Genomic DNA, 22,442 nt, shown 5'->3' on the forward strand with positions numbered 1-22,442 from the left:
AGCTGTGACTGATAAAGATTGGTCTTTGTGACTTGCAGATAATTTTATTTTTAAAAGATAGGCATGGATGGACGGTCTCGCTTTACTCCTTCAAGCAAATATAAAACAAAAAAGATTTCAAAGTAGCACACACACATAAGTGGGCAATATCTTTGTTTATTAATATTTTTTCCTGCATTTTCTTTTCTGTACTCATGGTGACGCCAGAGTAGCAGAGAAAGGCTATAAAACTCACAAATGTTGGACAACCATAACTTTTTCCTTGCTTTCAGGGGTCTGGCACAAAAATCTGGGCCTCATACTGTGCATATGCAGCCTCCATCACGGGGGCCCCTTTCCCCTTTTAATACATTCATAGTGTTACCCTAGAGCCTACATAAAGAAATGATCATTGTATTACTGTATTTCATAATGAAATTAATTCCCAGCAGGTGCTAGCTCAGCAACATAGAAATAAAATAAAATAACTCAAAGGCAAAGCTCAAATATATATTTTTTTAAAAAGTTGGCCCCATTATTAAAACTAAAAATACAGAATTAGAACCTGAAATCACTCGCAAACTCATTGACTGGTCTCAGTATAGATAGTGATGTTCAATAATTGCTCAGAGTCCGTGATTAAACTGTAAAGTCCTTAAGTGGCAAAAGTAGCAATGACATTACTACACCAGCGGGAGGCAGCAGAACACTGAACTGTACCTAGTCTGCCGGAATAAAGAAGAAGAAGAAGAAGTTCCGCCTCTGGTAATGTTTTGGTTGACCGTCTCATTTTAACTCCACATGGTTTTTGTAAACACGAGTCGCTCCGTTGCTGTCAGCATCGCTAACACTCACAGTATTTAAGCCACCGATCATTAGTATCACCCTTTACCCTTTTGGTAAGTAACTGCGTGCCAGTTTTTTATTAAAATCTATTTATCGCTGCTAATGATGAAATTGTAGCTAATAGCTAGTAGCATGTTGCTGACACTTCATCACAAGTTACGACTTCACTCCTGTATAGTTACTGAGCCTGAACCTCAGATGGTTAACGTACTGTCAAAACTAACACTACCTGCTTGCCTCTGTGTTTTACTGTCAGTGTAGTCGGTGGCTGCTGTTGGTCAATGAAGTCTCTGAGGCTGCTGTCAGTGGATCCATCAGACCGGGGCTCTCAGAGATGCAGGCTGGGTCCAGGCTTGATGACGGAGCTGGGTCTGAGTTTGGGTTCCCCCCTGCTGGTGTCTGTCCCAGGGGGAAGCTGCCTGTGCACCGCCTGGCCCCGCCCTGACCTGGCAGAGGGCTTTCTGCAAATGGACTTGAAATGTTCCTCTCCTGGTCTGATCTCTCACCCTCCCACGTACCTGAACCTGGACCCCGGCCAGCTCACACCTGCACCTTGCCCCAAACTGAAAGGTGTTAAGATAACTGTGGTAGTCCAGAGTGTTGATTTTAAGAAACACACTCCTCCCCGCCTTGTTCATGAGCTTGTGAAAGATATGTTGAAAGGTGTATATGTTCACGAGAAGCATGTGATAAATCTTGAAGATTTTGATACAGAGATTAAATACATCGTTATTGAAAGCATCAATCCAGATTCTGCCAGTGCTGGATTTATCACCTCAAAAACTGGTGTGGAGATAGCTGGCATCCAGACGGTCAGGCATTACAAGAGTCAGCTGCAGGACCAGCACACAGTGCCACTGGGGGGTCTGGAGGAGGTCAGCATAGATTCACTGTAATTACATTATTGGTATTTATCTACAGAGTATATTGTGGATATGACAAATACATTTGTCCTTTTTACTGTATTTTAGGTGAGTGCCTCCCTGAAAGAAATGCTGCAGCTGCCTCTGCTCTATCCAGGTACCTTGAGCTCTCTGGGCGTGTCGTGTCCCAGAGGTGTGCTCCTGGTGGGGCCTCCAGGTGTGGGCAAGACCCTGCTGGTCCACAGAGTGGTGGGAGAGGTGGGAGCCAGCCTGGTGGTGGTCAGAGGTCCTGAGGTAAAAAAAAAATACTGATGACATCCTGCACTGCGACACTGTGATCTACTTATGTACTGACATTTTTATTTAGTAAAACACTTTGAGCTACATTGTTTCTAATTATAGTTTGTTGATAGTAATTGTTAATGAATATTTCAGGTGGTGGGATCACGGCCAGGTGAGAGCGAGGAGACATTGCGGGCTGTGTTTGAGCGAGCTCGATCTGCAGCTGAAGAAGGTCCATGCGTGTTGTTCTTAGATGAGCTGGATTCTCTGTGTCCGAGGAGAACAGGCTCGTCAGCACCAGAGAACCGCCTGGTTGCTCAGCTTCTCACTCTAATGGACGGGATGAATCAATCTGATCGCTTCGTCATCGTCGGAGCCACCAACCGGCCGGACAGCTTAGACCCAGCACTGCGCAGGCCTGGAAGATTCGACAGAGAGGTACAAAGGATGAAATAAATAAATCAATGCACAGTAATAAATGAATATCTCTGAATTTTATGTATATTTTTTAGGTTATCATTGGAGCTCCGACCCTGCAGCAGAGAAAATCCATCTTGTCTGTTCTGTGTGCGAGGATGCCTGTGTGTCCCAATGTGGACATGGCAGAGCTTGCACAGAGAACTACAGGCTACGTAGGAGCAGACCTTAGTGCCCTGTGCAGGGAGGCTGCCATGCACGCTCTGCGGGAAAACTCAAAGGTATTGATACATCAATCAATACTCGTCTCATATAGAAACAAAACACTTAGTATTTTATTACTTGTAGGGAAATATTTTAGCTCCCTTCAAACCATTTCTGTCAGGACATATCCAGGTTTGACTGCAGCTCACACATTATGACTCAAGCATGTTTTGAATGACTTCTTATTTCTCTGTGACATTGTTGTCTGCAGGGTTCAGGAGAACAGACGGTGCGTATGAAGCACTTCCAGGAAGCCCTGAAGCTGGTGCGTCCTTCCTGCCTGCGGAGCAGCCTGGGCAGGAAGGAGCTCTCTCCAGTGTCTTGGGAGCAGATAGGAGGTCTGGATGAGGTCAAACTCAAACTAATACAGGTAAATGGGTGGCAGTGCTTGAACTATACAGCGTAAAATAAAAAGAGTTGTGATCTGAGCTTGTTTACTAATAAATAATGAGCTCAAGTGTTTCCTGCAATTTTCAGAAAAACCTGTTAGTGGAATTTACTGATTTCACTTTCCCTCCATTTGTCCTACCCTGTGTCTGATCATCAAAGAGCATTGAGTGGCCGATGAGATGCCCCGAGGCGTTTGTTCGTCTGGGTCTGAGTCGGCCCCGTGGCGTGTTGCTCTACGGCCCTCCAGGATGTGCAAAGACAACACTTGTCAGGGCTTCAGCAACCTCCTCCCACTGTGCCTTCCTGTCTGTCAGTGGAGCTGACCTCTATTCTCCCTATGTCGGAGACTCAGAGAAGGCTTTAGCACAGGTACTGTCTTTTCACAACCTGTAATAAGACCCATGATTGGCTGCCGTGTTTGTGTTCTACTGGCGGTTTCATCCATAAACATGTGCACCTGTCTGTCCACATGTAGCTGTTTCGTCAGGCCCGAGCCTGTGCTCCCTGTATCCTGTTCCTTGATGAGATTGACTCTCTGATCGGCTCACGGTCAAACAGTCAGACACCTAACAGTGTACAAACACGCCTCCTGTCTGTACTCCTGAATGAGATGGATGGGGTTGGCCTGAAGACGCTGGAGAGGAGAGGGACGGAGAAGATCCACCAGGCAGAGGGAGTGGAGGAGAATCCCACAGAGGATCAGGTCAGATATTAATCATATGTGTTCAAGGCTCACTCAACCTTCCATGACTTAAAACACTGATCTGTATGAATTTGTTTAGCGAACATGTTATGACATGAACTCTCTGACAGCTGGACTGCCAGGAAGTATGCAACAAGGATGTGATGGTTGTAGCTGCCACAAACAGACCTGACTGCTTGGACAGTGCCCTCCTTAGACCTGGCAGACTGGACCACATCATCTATGTCCCACCACCTGACCAGCAGGTAAATTATATCTTCCTGGTGAATAAAAATCTAAAACATTATGGCATAAAAGCAGCTGTACAACATGTACAACATGATTTTTAGAGGTGAATTAAATATAACTTGTTCATTTTGTACCTTTTGGTATCAGTCTGTCTTTAAGAGCGCAGAGAAAGCTGACTAACCTTGTATGTGCGTCATTTCGTGTGTCTAGGCTCGACTTGCCATCCTGAAGGTGTGTACAAAGTCAATGCCTGTGGGTGCTGATGTGTGTCTCGAGGAGCTAGCGACAAAGACTAATCTTTATTCTGGAGCTGATCTGGAAAATCTGTGTAAAGAGGTAATGTGAAGCACAGTCCAAGGCCGTACTTTATTACACGTTGCTATACAGTAAAAAAATGTTTACATAGAGAAACGCATAAAAGCAGGAATATTTGAAATATGTTTTTGTTTTCCAGGCTGCTCTGTTGGCGCTTCAAGAGGAGAATATGGAGGCTTCTGTCATCACACACTCTTACTTCCTACAGTCCCTCAGAAAAATGAGCCCTTCTCTCACTGCCCAGCAGATACACACATATCAAACATCATTCAGATAACAAACCACATATGACTGTGTCATCTGCATTGATAAATGGTATTACTACACAAAAATTGGTTAGAAATAAAATTAATAAAACATGATTGTTGGTGTCTTGTATTTTGTCTTGTTTTTTGTCACTGACAAGCACTTCAGTTCTCCCAGTCAAAACATCCACCAACCACTGACTTTCAGTTTCTAAGTATGGCCAGAAGGTGGCGTGACACACTCAGAAAATGTATTGATCATCAGCAAAGTGGCTCTGTTGATGTATTGGGACTCCCTTGGTGCATTTCAGTGCAGGAAGCTCTGTCTGTCTACGTGCCTTTTACCTCGTACAACCCCTCATCCTGCCTACATCAGCCAGGCTCACAGGACGCTGCGCTAAGAAACGTCAAGGACTTCTTTGCAACAACAGGTGAGACCTGCCACACACAGCTGCCTCTGGGACTTATTGACTTTATTTCACTGAATGGATTCTCAGCGTCATTGTTTAAGTGGAATTATAATTCAGTTTCCTTTAGGTATTTGAAAAATCGGAAAAATGAGTGGATTTTTCCAAATGCTGAGAAAAAGAAAGGAGGTGAGCCCTTTTCTTTTTTACTATGTTAAATGATTTTGTATTGTGGATATTAGTTTTATAGCCCATGTAGGATATTATGTGCATTTTAATATTATGATTCAAAAAATTATATATATATACATATATATATATATATATATATATATATTTTTTTTTTTTTTTTTTTTTTTTTTTTTTTTTTTTAATATGTATTCCAGCTGATCCCTCTGATAGGGTTCATGGCTTTGGCTGGAACAGGAGCCACTTCTGCTGCGCTCTACTTTCTATTTACTAAACCTGATGTTGTGTGAGTGTCACTGCTTTTTTTTCTCATGTCAATTTCAAAATAATATTCCACTGCATGTATTTTGTAATGAAACGCTTTAAATTGCACTTAACTCTTAATCCTGTTTTCATACTTTAACCTCTGTTAGTGTAAAAGTATATAAGTAAGTATAAAAACACACAATAAACATTTTTATTTACTATTTTTAGTCTGAATAAGACCCAAAACCCAGAACCATGGGAGAGAGTGGACCCATCAAAACCCCAAAAGGTGATCTCTAACATTACATTAACATTTTTGTGTGTTTGGGTGGTTGCTAATAAGCCTTAAAACATGTAGAATCTTCCAGTCTACAGCTTGAATCTGCTGACTCACTGAGGAAGAAGTGTTATCAAATTAGTACAAGCCTTCTATTGTGATCTGAGTAGTGATATTAATATTTCCACACATGGTGCAACACGACACAGTGCAGCTACTCGTGTTACCAATGTCTTTAGGCTGGTGTGACGCTTGCAAATAGGTCAGGAGAAGCCTAATTTTTATTTTTGGCATTTCACTGCAGCTCATCACCATCAATCAGCAGTGGAAACCAGTGGAGGAGCTGGAGCTGGTGAAGAAGCTCACCAAATAAAAAAGGCGGGCATCTGCTAGAAAGGTCCTCAGTCTGGCTACCTGCCTGCCCCCCATCAGTCTAACAGAATCCTTTCTGCACAAACTAGGACTCTTTGACACTCAGTGTGCGGAAATGCTTCTGCTCCACTGGTGGGGGTTCACCCTGCTAAACCCAAGGACACCCATCCACATCAGTAGAAAACTATGGTAACAGACAATCATACTGTCATGAAGTCATAGAGAAAAAAATGCTCTTATTCCAGGTTTCTGTGCTTACAACTAGAAAGCTATATTTATCTTGAATAAGATGTTCAATGTGGCAGGGCCGTTCATAGTCACATCAAGTGTCTTAAAGACACAAAATGTCATCTGAGTAAATAATGTACTGTACAGTGTCAATAAATTATTATTTTAAACGCACAACTTACTTCATCAGAGTGTTGCTTTTGTTCTCAAATGTATAAACAAATTCATATTTGTGTCTTTAAGCTGATATTCGTAGCTTCTTCTGTGTTATAGAGCAAAGAGTAATATCTGCTCCCTGCATCATCTGCCTCCCAAGAAGTGTTTGATAATAACTATGATTGCATGAACACAGCCATGGGCACTGTAGTTTGTCTTGACTTGATCCTACATGCACTGTAGGATCACTAGTGCACCAAATGTGTATAAATCCACCGCTGAAAACAGTCCCCAACCAATGCACTACTTACTCCTATTTGAGTAACATTACTGTACCCAGCTCCTTTAGGACATTACTGAGATTTTTGTAAAAGGGGAAACTATGTATTTGTGACATTTTGGAACACGCACTTTTTCACTTTCTCTTTCTTTCTGAAAGTCAGATGAGAAAATTGATAATCTGTACAGTAAATATGAAACTCCCGCCAACAGTCATTTTAGAGTTGGATTATCTTAAACTGCTAGCCTGGCTCCACCTACGAAAAATAAGGTAAGAAAATCCTCCTGCCAGCAGCCTTTAAAGAACAGTTACGCATTATATCTTATTGCTTAATCCATACAAAAACTGAAGTGTAAAAGGAAGTTATTGGGCCTGACGAATACTTACTGAGCAAATAACCCCTATAAAACCACAACTTCTCATTTTTTAACTTTTTTTTAAATGTAAGGATTAAACAAATGAGATATGAACTTTAGAGCTTCTGGTAGTTGGATTTTGTTACCTTTGGACAGAGCCAAGCTGCTTCCCCAATTTGCAGTGTGTTTATGCTATGCTCAGCAAAGCTACCCATCTGCTGGCTATAGCTTCATATCCATTTATCAAACAGACATGACAGGAGCATTGAACTTATTATTCAGAGTATCTATCCAAGTGGAAAACAGCCATGATTAATGTTGCCCGGTCTGCTTGTTTTTCCTGCTTTGACAAATCACAAAGCCTGTAAGGAAAATGATCTAATGCTTTAAATGAGTAGGTTAAATTTTAATAACTTTATGTTTTAAAACAATCTCACTTCATGGTCTCATGTGAGCATTAGTCATTTGAGCAAATTTGAACACATACAATTCCATGACAAATGAGCAAACTCCATCTGATGACGACGATAATACACCATGACCAAAATCTAAATGGACAAGGGCTGGAACTAGCAAATATTTCATTAATGATCAATATGTTGATCATTTTTTCTATCAAGTGTCAGAAAATATTACGAAATGTCCATAAGTTCCTCAAAGTCCAAGGTGATGTCTTTAAATAGCTTGTTTTGTACAACCAACAGTCCAAGACCCAAATATATTCAGTTTTTAATGATGTAAAACAGAAAATGCAGAAAATCCTTAGATTGGAGAAGCTGCAACCAGAGAATATGTGGTCATTTTTGTTGGAAAAATAATTTAAACTATTAATCAATTATCAGAATTGTTGCTGATTAATTTTCGGTTTTACTATTGAAACTCAAAAATTGACCTTAAAGTTGATTGATGGATTGATTTAATGTATTTGATGATGAAAAATACAGAATGACTCTGCACAACAGTAGTTACAATCAACAAGTGAAACACAACAAAGCCTATGAAGGGCTTATACAGTGGGTACGGAAAGTATTCAGACCCTCTTAAATTTTTCACTCTTTGTTATATTGCAGCCCTCCACGGCTGGTGGAGGGCTGCAGTGATGGTTGACTTTCTAGAACTTTCTCCCATCTCCCAACTGCATCTCTGGAGCTCAGCCACAGTGATCTTTGGGTTCTTCTTCACCCCTCTCACCAAGGCTCTTCTCCCCCGATTGCTCAGTTTGGCCGGACGGCCAGCTCTAGGAAGGGTTCTGGTCATCCCAAACGTCTTCCATTTAAGGATTATGGAGGCAACTGTGCTCTTAGGAACCTTAAGTGCAGCAGAAACTTTTTTGGAACCCTGGCCAGATCTGTGCCTTGCCACAATTCTGTCTCTGAGCTCTTCAGGCAGTTCCTTTGACCTCATGATTCTCATTTGCTCTGACATGCACTGTGAGCTGTAAGGTCCTATATAGACAGGTGTGTGGCCTTCCTAATCAAGTCCAATCAGTATAATCAAACACAGCTGGACTCAAGTGAAGGTGTAGAACCATCTCAAGGATGATCAGAAGAAATGGACAGCACCCGAGTTAAATATATGAGGGTCACAGCAAAGGGTCTGAATACTTATGGCCGTGTGATATTTCAGTTTTTCTTTTTTAATAAATCTGCAAAAATTTCAACAATTTTGTGTTTCTCTGTCAATATGGGGTGCTGTGTGTACAATAATGAGGGGAAAAAATTAACTTAAATGATTTTAGCAAATGGCTGCAATTTAACAAAGAGTGAAAAATTTAAGGGGGTTTGAATACTTTCCGTACCCACTGTATGCTTTCATCAAGATAACTTGTTTTTTCACCCTTTGATCTTCAGTCTCCACATTTAGTTAAAAGACACAGTCAGTATATGATTGAATGTTTTGAATGATGAGATGTTGCCAGCCAAAACAGCTGTAAAGTCATTACTGCCAAGCAATGAGCAAATGCACTCATCTGCTTAGTTTATTGCTGCGTGGGCAGTCAGCACTCCCACTGTGTTTCAAAATAAGAGACAATCCTCTTAACGTCCTTCTCGTATCTCAGTGGAGAGCAAAATAACATCAGAAAACACTCCTACACTGTCAGACACACACAGCCTGCAGGACTGTGGGCCGCACCGTGAATCTGAATGGACTCCTCATCAATTGTTAAACATTAAACAAGAGGTGTGAAAGGAGAAAGAGAGAAGGAGAGGCACGGGTATTGTTTCCTGGCCTGTCTGAGTTGCTCTTTTATCGGGAAACATTTTCCTCTTTGGTTTCACTCACATGCATGTTAGGTTAGATATGCACATTAGGAAGGGTGTTTCACACATTCAAAACGTTTCCTTCCTCTTTGCAGCCCATCAGTGTATATATTTTACTCTGACCCTGAGTGCTTCGTACATGCTAGTCAGTCACATTTCATAGCTTTAAGGAATGTTAACAAGAGCCACCACAGACAAGCACTGACTTGTATTATGTCTTACATCATATAGACAAATATTCTGTGAGGGCAGGTGTGTGCTACAGTCACATCTTAATTTCACATTAAGCTGTGTGCAACTGGTAGGTTATTTAAGGAAACAATGACTGAAGAGGAAGCATGTAGTGTGCGTGAGTGTGTGTGTGTGTGTGTGTTTTTTTTTTTTGTTGTGCTGGAATTTGTGTACGTGACTGGGTCACAGATATCGTGACACCACAGACCATGTGACTAGTGAGGAAAACAGGTACTGCTCATACAGTGCATGAGAACTGAGAGAGGAATTCCCCATGCGTTACCAGTGGTACACTTCAGTGCTTTAACAATGAAAACAGTCAGAGAGTGAACTCTTGTGACATCTTAGACTCGTTTCTCGGTAAAAAAAAAAAAAAAAAAAAAAAAATAAAATATATATATATATATATATATATATATATATATGTGTGTGTGTGTGTGTGTGTGTGTATATACTGTTTCTTTAATGTAGTCTAAGGTAACAATGTGGTGGGCTCGGTACAGCATTTTATGGTACTTTTTATAGTAAGGCAGGGCAGTCAGGTAGATGCTGTAAACTATTTGCTCAGCTCTACTACAAACACAGTTTAATTCCCTCTGGTTCAGTGGCTTCATATGAATGCACCTGTTGCCTGGAAACTGAGACACTCCCAGTTCACTCATGTTGTCAATAATAAACCTGTTGTTATAGCCACATTTTGAACATTAACTTAATTTTGTGTGAAGTTGTTTGTCTCAGTGTTAAATTGGCCTCCGTGCTGTCATGTTAAAAGACTAATTGACCCATTTTAAGCTAAAGAACAAGGACTTTGGACAGAAATTTACATTTTACGCTACTGTTCAGCACATATGTGCACTGTCACTTAAGAGGCTAAAGGTGGTTAATGGAAAAGTGTAATGCAAACTATGTATATGCATGTTATCTTATCAAAATACCCTGTCATGAAAATCATTTCTCAGCATCATCAGCTTTGACAGAAGTGCACCACCTAGAGTTGGAAAGTGACAGAAACATATCCAGCAAACCACAGTGTGAATTCAGCTACATCTAACAAACCATTCAAACAAGTTAAGTTTTTCAAGTGACAATCATTTAATTATAACTGTAAATGTAAGTGCTCTCGAAATCAGTAAGAGAAATATGGAGGGAGATGGGTCAAACACCTGCGACAGTGTCTCATTCAGTAAAAATAATTATCTGAATTTGAGTAAAAGATTTGAGTTGGATTGACAGTAAAATTAGACTAAAGTATCACTAACTTATGGGTTACCACACTGCTTCCCAACTTCAGTTTGTCTAGAGAAAAGAGAAATTAAGAGACATAAAAGATTAAATACTTTATTACAAACAAAAACAGTGATCCAGTTCCTGATATCCTTTGATGATAATATCAGAGACGCGGAAAAGTTTGCAACCCCCGATAGCCTCTCAACACTGGACAGAGAAAACACTATAACCACCATTACTGGCAAAATACAACTCTCACCTTCTTCCGTCAAAACACTGCAACGCTGAAATACTGAAGATTTCACAAACCTGCCTGCATTATTACACTGTCAGTTAATGATATAAAAAAAAAAAAAGCTGAGCGTAGAGTGTAAGGCTGAAACCACACTGAAGTCGGGTCAACCGTTCAACTGTGGCTTTTACCATTATTCAAAGTCAGTCACACTTTGATTGTCAGTTGCCTGTTCAGCACAATGAATTAAGAGACATGCTAGAATAAAATATTAACGTCAAAAGTGTCAAGTTATTTTAATTGTTGGTCAGTGCTGCCAATATAGACTACCCCAAGAATATCTAAGGTTGTTGTCTTTTTAAAAAAAATCTGCCTTACAACAGACTTTGGCTGAAGAGTATTAAAGATTAGGTTAATTTGATAAATTTTAAGTCTGCTAAAGGGACACAATGATAAAGGTTTTTAGCCTCACTTATGACAGTGGTGAGGAGTACAGCTTATATGCACTGTGACCACAGTAATTATCAAATGACATGAGGTACCTTTTCATTTGCTGACATCCTTAGTAAAGTAATAAAACCTTAGTCCTCACACCTACCAACAAAAAGTTAAATATACATCTGATGACAAAACATCAGTTGTGACCAATCAAACAGTAAAATATAAAAAAAAAAGTTACCTCCTGGAATAGGCTTTAATGGTGAATTAAGAGCGTGTTTTTTTTTTTCCATTCTTCTCAGCTGAAGCATTCAACCTCCACTCCAAAAGCTTTGCAAGCGTAAGAGCACACAGTCTCGTGAGGCTGTCGTGATCCTTTAATTAGAAATTTGCATCTGCCCTTGTTTCACGGACTGTCCTTTGGCACCAGTCTTTTTCCACTTGCACACCATATACTGTGGCTCCTGCTGAGGCACTGAACTGTGACAGTGGTGTGACATCCATCCAAGCCCTCTATTTACGGTTTTCTCTGCCGCCTGGCCCCATAAAATGCACCGTGGAAGTCCATGTGAGCGCGAGTCTCTCTTTAGGCGCTGAGCTGCTGGCAGTGTGAACAAGTGCGCACGGGCCTCTGCCTGTGTGTCTGCACCTGCACTGTGCACCTGCTGAGACCATAGGTGTGAAGCAACAGGTGGCGAGCCTTCGCCTGAACCTCCTCCCAGTTGCTAGCACTAGAGGGCGCTGTGAACACAAAAATGCATTTGAATTTGCATAAAACAACTGACAATGTGTGATTACTATCACTTTTGTTTCATGCAGGCGAGGCAAGTTGCACATGTAGAGCTGCTTTGATAATGTCCAAACTGCTCCCTCTTGTGGAGAATCTGAAAATGAAGAAGCTCTAAAGTGTATGGAGATGAGAGGCGCTTCACACGTCAATATAGTTAAGATTCTTGCATGTGTAGTGATGTTTTGTCACTACACATACAGTAATAATACAATGACTGTTTTTTACATGAACATAGATGAACCAAGGGCATTGTGTGAGAGCCGAGGGAAGACCCTGCATTCAAATTTCTTGAGCAAATTTCTTGAGAAATGAAAGGTGATCTTCTGATTAATCAAAAACGGAGGTCTTCAGCCATACTGCAACATGTTTGGCTGAAAACAAGTCTCAGCTCAACATCCATCCAACATCATCCCTATCATGAAGCCTGATGGTGGCAGTATCACCAAAACAAAGATCAAAGCCAAATACAAACAAATTCCAGAGCAGCCCCTGCTGCAGAGGGAAGAAGACAAACATTTCTGTTCTGACAGGTCACTGACATCGAACGTGCTGCCAAATCAACACTAACTGTCTAAATCAATGCGGTCCAGCCAAAAGTGGCTAAGCCAGAACACTGACATGTATTCCTCCGAGAATCTGTGGAACGACTTGAAGATAAAATGTTCATGGACACTCTTCATCCAACATGACTGAGTCTGAGAAAATCTTAAACAAATGATACGCCAAAATCCAGAGACATCAAGCTGACAGAAACAAATCCAAAAACAATTCAAGCTGTTATCACTGTCAGTGTTATTTTTACCATTTCAATGACATTTTCAGTAAAAACGTAATTCATCATATAACCATACGATATTTCGTGTAGACTGCAGGCAAATATGTAACAGTGGTCATTCTGAATTAGAGCCAAAACACCAATAATTCAAATGTGTCAGAATGTGCTTTATACTGACTTTAGGATTATGGAAATACTTCAGCTAACAGCCTCATCACGTAGATTGTTTATGAATGTAAAAATACATCAGAAATCACTGCACATGATGATGAATCCATTCATTTGCTAAATGTGTAAACAGAGAGGAAGTAAATCTAAATATGGGTGACTTATTTTTCATCTGAATGTAAATTCTGGAGTTCACTGGAATTTACAAAATAATATGTAGGAGTATATTTTCTCATTTCCCCAAATCCCTCTCCCTTACTCCGTTGTACTGATGTTATACTCACTGAGCTGGAGATGCACTAGTGCTGCAGTCTTGTCAGCCGTCAGTGCCCAGACATTCAGCTCATCAACTGATTGGACATCCTCCAGCTTCAGGAGGTCCTCTTTGATTCGCTGAGAGTCCAGGTGCCTGGGAACACCTGATAAAGCGAGATGAACACAATACGATTACAACGCCACACTGTTAATACTAAACAACATAATCATAAAGGACAAGGAGCAAGACTTACCCTCCAGCACAATAACTACTGTGTCTCGTATGATGCGTAATGTAGTGAAGAGAACCAGAACAGAGAAGATATAGGTACAGATGGGGTCTGCCAACTTAAGCTCCGGCTGTGAAGACACAGGGTCACATCACAACAACTGAAATCTCAATCTATTGAAACAGTAGACCAACTAAACAAAATATTACCAAACAATCCTCTTCATATACATAGAAAAAAATCTAGTCGATTAAAAGAAAAAAAATTAAATTAAATTATATCATATGAAAGAGATTTAATGTTTCCTAAACAAGGATTCTAGGAAGTAACATTAAAATCAAACTATGTTAATTCTTAACATTCATGGCAAACAATTCTTTAAAAAGACTGGATACCTTGAAGCGGACAATGTAGGCAGCTATGAGCACCCCGACACTCTGGAGGAGGTCACCCAAAGCATGGATGAAGGCCGCTCTGACAGCCAGGCTGCCGTGCGGCCTCTGTTGCTGACCTGACCCAGCTGACTGTGAACCTGAGGCAGCTGCAGAGCCGTGAGAGTGACCATGGCCGTGAGAGTGGAGATGACCACCCTGGTTTAATAAGAAACCCATTCTAAAGACACAAGAAAAAAAAAAAATTTTTAATTTATTTTAACCAATAACATTATAGATATTCTGTCCAATTCCCATCATGGCTTCATTGCCTAAGAAATTGCTGTCATTTATTCACCCAACTGTGGTCAAACATTACACACTGGGTATCAGCAACTTAAACCTTTGAAGTGTCCTTTAGACAGCACTTTGGACTGAGCTGTTAAATTATGATGATACCCTACACTAACAGGAATGCACTCAGTGTTGTCATGTCGCTGCACTTCAGTTCTTAATTTGTAAAAGCCTCACAGTTTCAACCGCCAACAAAAGTAGACTGGATAGCAACTGTAAAGGAAATGTATAAAAAGGAGAGACTGACTTTTCCTTTGAGACTCTGTGTCAATACATTTAACGTATTGGACAAAAGGTTTAGTGTAACTCATTTCTAGAAGGTTTTTCTGTGTGGTTGTTGTTTGTGTTTCTCACCATACGTATCTAATTTTCCTGTGAAACCTGAAAATGTAACTCTTAACATAAAGCAAACCTACTGGTATTGCATGGGATTATGTAATGACCCAGGGGACCTCGTCTGTTATGTTTATTCTATGTTTATTTTGCAATTAAAACAATAAGAATAAGGTTTAAAAAATGTTTTAAAAGCCTCAGTTTTCTCTAAACAAACATTTAAATATGAGCGTTACACTTACATAAGGTTGACAGCCACCCCCACAGCTGCAGTGATGAGCATGACATCTCCATCTATGTTGAAGTCTTGGTGCACCGTCCTCTGAACTGCCTCATAGAGCAGAATGGCCGTCAGAACGTAGATGAGCACCACACTGAGGACCGCCGATACCACCTCTAAGCCAGGAAATCACAATCAGTTGTATGAACATAACAATAACAATAAAAGCTGTGAGAAAAACCTCAATTCAATTCAATAGCGCTCAGACAGAAAAAATGTGCCTTTTGTGGGCTCTAGGAGTACACAATACAGGTCATGTAACCAGTGTGGGGCAATTAAACATGTTAATGATGAACATAATATTAGAATTATGCCCAATAGATCAGTGACGTCTATCTGGCAGATTTGATAGCATCACCTGAAGACAGACTGCAGTTCATTCAACATAAAGAACCTTGACGGTAAAATACAACAAATGCTTTTGCACAAAGACAGAACCAGCTTCTTTCTGATGCACAGAGAGAGGATTCAGAAAAGTCAGTTCCCATCTTACACCTTAACTTTACTAGTGTTACCAAACCTGCTCTGTATGAATAGGGGTTAGTTTACATCAAACTTGTTTAGTTTTGCTTCAAGTGACTGAGTGGCACGCCTCTTACAAACGGCTCTGTAGGATCCACCTACTGCAACAGTATTAGCCCATGATGCTTATCTCTGTAACTGATTAAAGACATTGAGCAACAGTGTAATAAATCAGGATAAGCAGTATTTTTAGATATATATCTGCACTAAACACCACAGTTACACAGTAATAGATGATCTCCACTGGTGGAAACTCAGTGGAGTTTTAATGAAATGATAAATATACATACTGGTAACAGGAAGTCACCATGTGGGTCTAAATTTTTAGGGCAATATCGAAATCATCTGCATATCCACTTATAACTGAAACTAAAGTACCCTATCAGTAATCTGATCTGGATCGAACACTGCTGAACAGTGTTGACCGTGATTCATCTGCATCAAAACCAAATATTTCTGTTTGCCTCATACAAGACAGAGCATGTAGAGTGAAAAGGGAAGTAAAAAGAAGAAGCATGGAGGCTTCTGAAATCAGAGACATACCAAGGCGGTGCAGTCCGAAAGTGTATCTCTTGGTGGGTGGCTTGGTGGACAGCCAGAGGGCCAGGAGAGAAAACAAAATGCCCACCACGTCTGCTAGCATGTGCAAAGCGTCAGTCATGATGGCTAAGCTGTTTGACACATAACCACCTGAAGTTAAAAGACAAGGTGAAGAATTAAAATGATAAATGCCGTTTGTGCATACATTGATTTTGAGATACAACAAACAGCTTTAGATGGGTGTGGCTCCATGCACATATACATCAACATACAACACACAAAGTACCTAGTTGGATTTTCAGGTAATGTGCTGTGAACTGACAGCAGTACTTTGGGGGCGCAATTCACTTTGTAAGTACTAACTCAGTTTTGAATGATGATATAAATTAGTGTATGATCTAATGCTCCCCTAGGAGAATGAAAAAATTGTTGAACTTTTCATATACACAATAACTTAAAGAAGCTATGTTCCAGTCACAAGTTTTTCATTAGAAACCACTGACTCGTACAGAAAACAAAGGCCCCCTGACTCGTGAAAGAAAAAAATTCCATGGGAGATTTTGGACTGACGTGTTAGACAGTGCTCTTCACCACCATCATCACAACAATAAATGAGGGACTATATTTTGGAAGAATTGCGTTCCATCCCTCCAGCAGTCCTCTAGAGACTTGGTGAATCAATGTCTAGGTGCAATGAAGCTGTTCTGGTGACACGTGATGGCCCAACATCTTACTAAGACACTTTAAACAAATTAGCTCAATGTAAACTAAAATAATTTAGGTATTTATTTAGGCACTATTTTCTGACATCTGTAAACTAATTGTAGTTCTAATAAAATAATTATGTAGTGTGTGGCTCGCTCTGCACCTGCTTACCTATAATTTCACCTATCATGAAAACAAAATACAGCAAAGCTGCAATGACAAGTCTCTTCATCACTCTCCTGTGCTTGATCCTCTCCCTCTTCTTGGTGCAGTTGTCACAGGGGTCCATATTTACCCCGGGGCTGCCCAGGCTCGAAGAGGAGTCGAGCAGGGAGTCATCATCATCATCCGCCACCACCATCGTGTTCACCGCCACCCCGTTGGACGGAGCTCCGGCAGAGTAGTCTGACATCTCGCCGGACACCACCACCTTCAGCTTGTTGAATTTGGGCGTCTCATCGTCCCCCAGCTCATCGTTCAAGTCAAAGGGCGCAGAGTCGCTCAGGTCCCAGTCGCTCCGCTCCCTCCTGAAGGCGGACCGGACTTTGCTGAGGAGGTTCCCACCTGACATCTTTAATAATCACGAGGGCAGGTTATACGCAGGTGAGCTCTGTCTATAGGTTACTGTCCTCCGAGGTAATCATTCACATTTGTGTAGCGGGGTCCGCTTTTGATTTCCATCTTTGCACCTAGAGCAGCAACAAAAGGGCACAAAAAACACACAAAGAGCTTATTGCACGTCAGTACAGCTCCAAAGTTTCATCCATATTATACATATATTGTCATTATGAAGCTGACATGTTAACGAAATATCCTTGAGTCACTCACATCCCCGCGTGCTGATAAACTTTAGTCCTCCTTTTAACAGCCTCGGCTAAACAGTAACAAGCTAGCTAGTAAAGGTTAGCTGTCATGTCACGTCAGTTTACGACTAAAGACAACCCTTCTTTTGCGGTTGTTTGTTCAGAAATATGATTCAGACTTACCGACACATGTACGCTTCCCTTATATAAACTTTGCGGGTTTTTAAAAGTAAAACTTTCGTGGTAAATCAGGTGTAATCATCAGTGTCCAAACATCATCTCCGCAGTCGGAAGTCACAAAAGCAAGTTCGGTTTCGTTCGCAGTCACGTGATGACGCAGCAGTCACATGACGTTTGTTCGGACGCAGCAACAAATCCACAATCTCACTAACTGTGTTTTTTTTTCTGTCTTTGGTCAACAAAGCTCAACTCCTCATACCTGCAAGTTCTGTTAAATAGACTTTCGAACAGGTAAGATGATGTTAACGGAGGTGGAGTGATTACAGATTGTCTGGCTGCTAATGTGACATGCTCATTATGAAGCAGCTAAGCTAAACACTTCCTTAAGGTTTATATTCTCAATGTTTTGATAAACTATGACCCCGTGGTAATATTTCATTTGATACTGAAAACTATGAGAAAACCTCCGTCTGATTGTTTGGTGCCTGTTTTCAGTTTATAAAAGCAGTGTGGGTCGCTCCATATGGAGGCAGAGGGGATGGAGGATGAAGGACCTTCCTCCCAGAGTGAATTTCCACAGAGCGAAGGTGTGTGTGAGTGTTTTAACCTGCTCTCTACCTGTCCACACCTATACGATCTTCCTGCCTGAACTTCAGTATAGATTACGTGGATCCAACGGCAGCTCCAGCCCCAGTTTGTACATCCTCATTCACTTATGAGTGACCACTTCTAACACGTCTGGGCCCAAGGAAGGGACCAGGAACATCTAAACAATGTTTAGAGTTAAAGATTTAGCATATACTTACACATATACACTAATGCCGCAACGATTAGTTGATTAATCAACTTGTCATTAACTAGCAGCAAATAACTGGTTGGTGTTTTGGAATAAACTTGAAATTTCAAATTACTGATCTGCAGATAGAATAATCAATGGTTTTGAATACTTAAAGTCAAAGCTGAAATAGCCCTGAAGACCTCATCATGGTTATCTTAACACACTTTAGAAAACTCCTCCAGAACCACAGAAAACATTATACGACTGTTTGCACAGGCTGAGTAGTGCCCATGATGAGCAAACCTACCTTTATGAGTAAAATAGCAGAGTACCAGCAGAGTCATACTGAGAAATAAAAGAACAGAAACCAAGTCTCTAATAAAATAGAATAACAGACAATAAACAAGCTCAATCAAAGCAGCCGTAAATGGGCAGAGGATGGTGGTTATTGAGAACAGCCATGAAATTATAGAGAGGTGTAAACATTTTCATTTTTAGGTAAATGTAATGAGGACACCACTCTAACACTGTAAACAGTCTTTCCTAGGTCATTTCTCGTAGAGGATTCCTGAAGCATCAGTGAGGCCAGCAGGTTAGGCCAGTTTTACAGCAGCAGAAATGAGATACAAGATTAGATAAGATTTAAGATGGTCAGATGGCCACGATTCAGCATTGTGCAAGACTCACCTAATTATTTTGAAGGATAAACAGCTTTCAGCCCTTTATGTCAAAGTCATGACCCAGAGTAGATCAGTTAAAACAGTGCAATCTTACATCTCACGTGTCAGCAGTCAGAGTAGAAGAGGCAGTGCGTCAGATTTCGGGGATGTCAGTGACAAGATAAAATTACCTGTGGGCCACCAAAAAAGGACAATAATTGGTTCAATTATTGAAGGGACTTTTATGACACAATGCTAAAGTACTTGTGCATTTTTTCTTACATATTTGACAGATCTCCAACTGGCACAGCAGGAATCCCAGCATCTGGAGAGCTCAGCCCCTGTAGAGAATGTGTTTGTGGATAAGAAAGCGGTGGATAAACTCACAGAGGGATTACTCTCTCACTACCTACCAGATCTACAGAACAATAAACGAGCACTTCAAGAACTCACGTGAGTATTTCCTTGCTTGGTTGTACTGATTAGTTTAGTCACCTGATGAATAAGCACTGGCTGGATCTGAATAGTCTAAAAAGTGTAAAGGTTTTCTTTTACATGCAACTTTTCTTAAAAAACTATGTGAATAAAATGATGTGTAAAATATCTCTAAAACCAAGTTGTCTTTGCTTGCACAGCTGTCAGTTATGTAATTCACAGCCATACATGTTAACACACCCAGACACCAGTACACAGAAGCAATTCAGGTAATCATGTGTCAAGCAGAACTGGATAGATGGGTTGGGCAGTTGCTTTTATGCCTTTAGTCCTGAATGTCTGCTCCTGTTCTACTATCAGCGTGCGGGTGTACATGTGTCCGTAGTAAGACATGTGACATAAGCACAACAATAAGCACTATTACAGCTTCCCTGTCATTGTCTGAATGATTAGCATGCCTTTTTCTTCTCATTGAGTTTGTCATAAGTTTTGGTGTTGAATATTTAGTAGATGCCCTTAAAGTTAAGTTGATGGCACTTGATGGCCTTTATTTCTTACTCTGTGTTTATCTGTCTTTTTGTCTCAACCAGACAAAATCAGCTGATATTATTAGACACACTGGACCAAGAAGTCACCAAATTCAGAGAATGTAATGCCTTACTCGACCTCAATTCACTGGTATGTTTGGACTGAATTATAATCTCATCTGTACACATATGTTTTTTTGTATTCTGTACACCAGATACCAGGAGTGATTTCTAATCCAGATCTTTGTCTTTAGTTTACAGAGGCGAAGGTTTACCACAATAAACTGGTGAACATAAGGAAAGAGATGATTATGCTCCACGAGAAGACAACTAAACTAAAGGTATCTCTCACATCAGTCAGATTTAACATGAGTGTTTTTCTCGAATTAATGTAAGTGACCCCGTGCTTGCAGACAAGTTGCTGGATGGATGCAAATCAAACAATGCATACACTAATTAAATGTTGACTGTTGGTTTCTCTTAGAAAAGAGCTTTGAAGCTGCAGCAGCAGAAGCAGAAGGAGGCGCTGGAGAAGGAGCAACAACGTGAGAAGGAGCTGGAGAGAGAAAGGCAGCTTATTGCCAAACCTGCTAAAAGAACGTAGGATCCCTAAGTACTGTTTGCCTGCTGTATTAAAGGACCATACAGGGGGTTTTGCATGTTTTGGCCTATTTATTACATATCAGCTACACAGCACATTACTGCTGACCATTTTCCAAAGCGCAGATATTTTAGATTTTTTTTTTTTTTTTTTTTGTTAAAGATATTTCTTGGGTATTTTGCTTTTATTTGGTATACAACAGTAAAGAATCAGACGGGCAATGCGAGGGCAGGGAACAGGGTAGATGAGGTTCAACTAAGATTTCCAACCAGTTCCCAAGTGGAGTTTTTGGGGTCACCTCGCATGTGTCTATGGCCCCCGACACCGCACCATTTTGTACATTTTTTTAATGTGTTTCCCTGCCATCCAGGCAGCCATTACTGTCCAGCATAAATCAGTGTTACATGGTAATGCATTTGACAATGCTCACTGATGTGACAGGTTTGCTTTGTCTACTCAAAAGTAGACATAATTTTATTGCTTTATTGCCTTTCTCAATAAAGCAATAAAACCATGGCTCGGCAGATTTAAATTACAGGCCATTTCAGTTGCCATTTTTGTTTTGTGAAATTGATTTAGTTCAGGTTTACCACCTGTTACCTACTGAAATACACCTACAGTAGGAACCAAACTTGGAGCAAGCTAGAATTTTTAATTAGAAATTTCTGTCATTTTGTAATGACAGAAATGAAAGCGGTGGCTCTCCACATCTAAGAAAAATCCATTCAAAAATCTATTAGTCAGCAGTATGCTTTGGAAAATGGTTCACTTAACCGACAGTGGATGTGATTTTTAGTAAAGGGGCTAAAACTTGCAAAAAAAATTATCCTTTATTTCTGAGATTACCAAGATCACCACAAACCAAAGACAAGGACTAAATCATCTAATGCTGGTTCTTCCCACTATCAACCTCTGATGACACAAACTCAAGCACTTCCCTGAGTGAGGAACAAATTACTCAAAGACACTTTTGCAGCCATCAGACAATGACAAGGAGGAAAATCAGTGCGTCTTCTGTCTTTTGTGAAAGTGTTAATATACGTTTGTGCTGAATGTTATAAAAGGTATGTTGTTTAAAATCAAATAGGTCTGCACTAAAGTTGACTGACTGTATTTCTGGAGTCCAGATAGTACGATAATTGATGATCATATGCACCAAACTTTGCCCTCATCATAGACAGTATCACCATACACATATAACGGACCTTTCAAGAGACTTCTATGCACTGCTTTGCCTGGAACTCCACTGTTTGTACCATTAATAATAAAAGCAATACAAACTGGTCTGTAGTAAACTGACTCACATTTTTTAGTTTCAGTAAAAGGTCTTCTAAGCTGTACACTCTGTGGTGCTACTATCATGATTGACAACATGAACTGTATTGAGCACCTGAGTCCACAAGGTGTCAGCAGCAGCGAGTTCATTTTACCAGACCGTTCTCTCTGCCCTGTGGTTAAGTCATATTAATTCTTTTTTTTTTCCTTCAACACTTAAGTACCCCTGCAACCAGAAAGGAAGATTTGATTAATGAATTCAGCCTAATCATATCTTTGTGTAACCTTTGGTTTTTAAGGGTCTCTGCCTTCCATGTATCACACACAACTGATCATTTAGGATATAAACTAGTACTTCACATACCTCAGCCTATACTGTCACGGTGGGTGGCAGGTGGATGTAGTTGAAAGCACGTAACTAGCTGTTAG

The 22,442-nt window shown here is 40.5% G+C and overlaps 4 protein-coding genes across 7 annotated transcripts; 3 read left to right on the forward strand and 1 right to left on the reverse strand.

Moving 5' to 3' along the window:
- The first annotated feature begins 738 nt into the window (after positions 1-738).
- spata5l1 (spermatogenesis associated 5-like 1) lies at positions 739-4,639 on the forward strand. 2 transcript variants are annotated; one of them, XM_041035724.1, is made up of 11 exons: positions 739-878; positions 1,087-1,700; positions 1,797-1,982; positions 2,124-2,408; positions 2,483-2,668; positions 2,863-3,021; positions 3,201-3,410; positions 3,517-3,744; positions 3,855-3,989; positions 4,183-4,308; positions 4,427-4,639. In XM_041035724.1, exons 2-11 carry the CDS (start codon positions 1,107-1,109, stop codon positions 4,562-4,564), a joined length of 2,247 nt encoding a protein of 748 aa, XP_040891658.1. In that variant the 5' UTR covers positions 739-878; positions 1,087-1,106; the 3' UTR covers positions 4,565-4,639. The 2 variants fall into 2 exon arrangements, with proteins under 2 accessions (XP_040891658.1, XP_040891649.1); XM_041035715.1 differs by having other exon boundaries at positions 740-878; positions 1,082-1,700.
- Positions 4,640-4,869: 230 nt separating this feature from the next.
- c1h15orf48 (chromosome 1 C15orf48 homolog) lies at positions 4,870-6,425 on the forward strand. Of its 2 annotated transcripts, none has more exons than XM_041038270.1 (5): positions 4,870-4,963; positions 5,060-5,128; positions 5,326-5,414; positions 5,603-5,663; positions 5,956-6,425. In XM_041038270.1, exons 2-5 carry the CDS (start codon positions 5,090-5,092, stop codon positions 6,022-6,024), a joined length of 258 nt encoding a protein of 85 aa, XP_040894204.1. In that variant the 5' UTR covers positions 4,870-4,963; positions 5,060-5,089; the 3' UTR covers positions 6,025-6,425. The 2 variants fall into 2 exon arrangements, with proteins under 2 accessions (XP_040894204.1, XP_040894195.1); XM_041038261.1 differs by having other exon boundaries at positions 4,871-4,963; positions 5,070-5,128.
- Positions 6,426-10,859: 4,434 nt separating this feature from the next.
- Positions 10,860-17,899, reverse strand: slc30a4 (solute carrier family 30 member 4). The gene is made up of 8 exons (XM_041033822.1): positions 17,742-17,899; positions 16,927-17,444; positions 16,054-16,200; positions 14,951-15,104; positions 14,046-14,262; positions 13,675-13,780; positions 13,450-13,584; positions 10,860-12,173 (listed from the first exon to the last, which is right to left on the reverse strand). The coding sequence occupies exons 2-8, from the start codon at positions 17,324-17,326 to the stop codon at positions 12,019-12,021; spliced, it is 1,314 nt and encodes a 437-aa protein (XP_040889756.1). The 5' UTR covers positions 17,327-17,444; positions 17,742-17,899; the 3' UTR covers positions 10,860-12,018.
- bloc1s6 (biogenesis of lysosomal organelles complex-1, subunit 6, pallidin) lies at positions 17,888-20,890 on the forward strand. Of its 2 annotated transcripts, none has more exons than XM_041033835.1 (6): positions 17,888-18,029; positions 18,234-18,331; positions 19,469-19,628; positions 20,201-20,288; positions 20,392-20,478; positions 20,622-20,890. In XM_041033835.1, exons 2-6 carry the CDS (start codon positions 18,262-18,264, stop codon positions 20,739-20,741), a joined length of 525 nt encoding a protein of 174 aa, XP_040889769.1. In that variant the 5' UTR covers positions 17,888-18,029; positions 18,234-18,261; the 3' UTR covers positions 20,742-20,890. The 2 variants fall into 2 exon arrangements, with proteins under 2 accessions (XP_040889769.1, XP_040889777.1); XM_041033843.1 differs by having other exon boundaries at positions 18,234-18,325.
- The last annotated feature ends 1,552 nt before the right edge of the window (positions 20,891-22,442 follow it).

This window comes from Toxotes jaculatrix, chromosome 1 (genome assembly GCF_017976425.1).
Source record: "Toxotes jaculatrix isolate fToxJac2 chromosome 1, fToxJac2.pri, whole genome shotgun sequence".
Classification (NCBI taxonomy): domain Eukaryota; kingdom Metazoa; phylum Chordata; class Actinopteri; family Toxotidae; genus Toxotes; species Toxotes jaculatrix.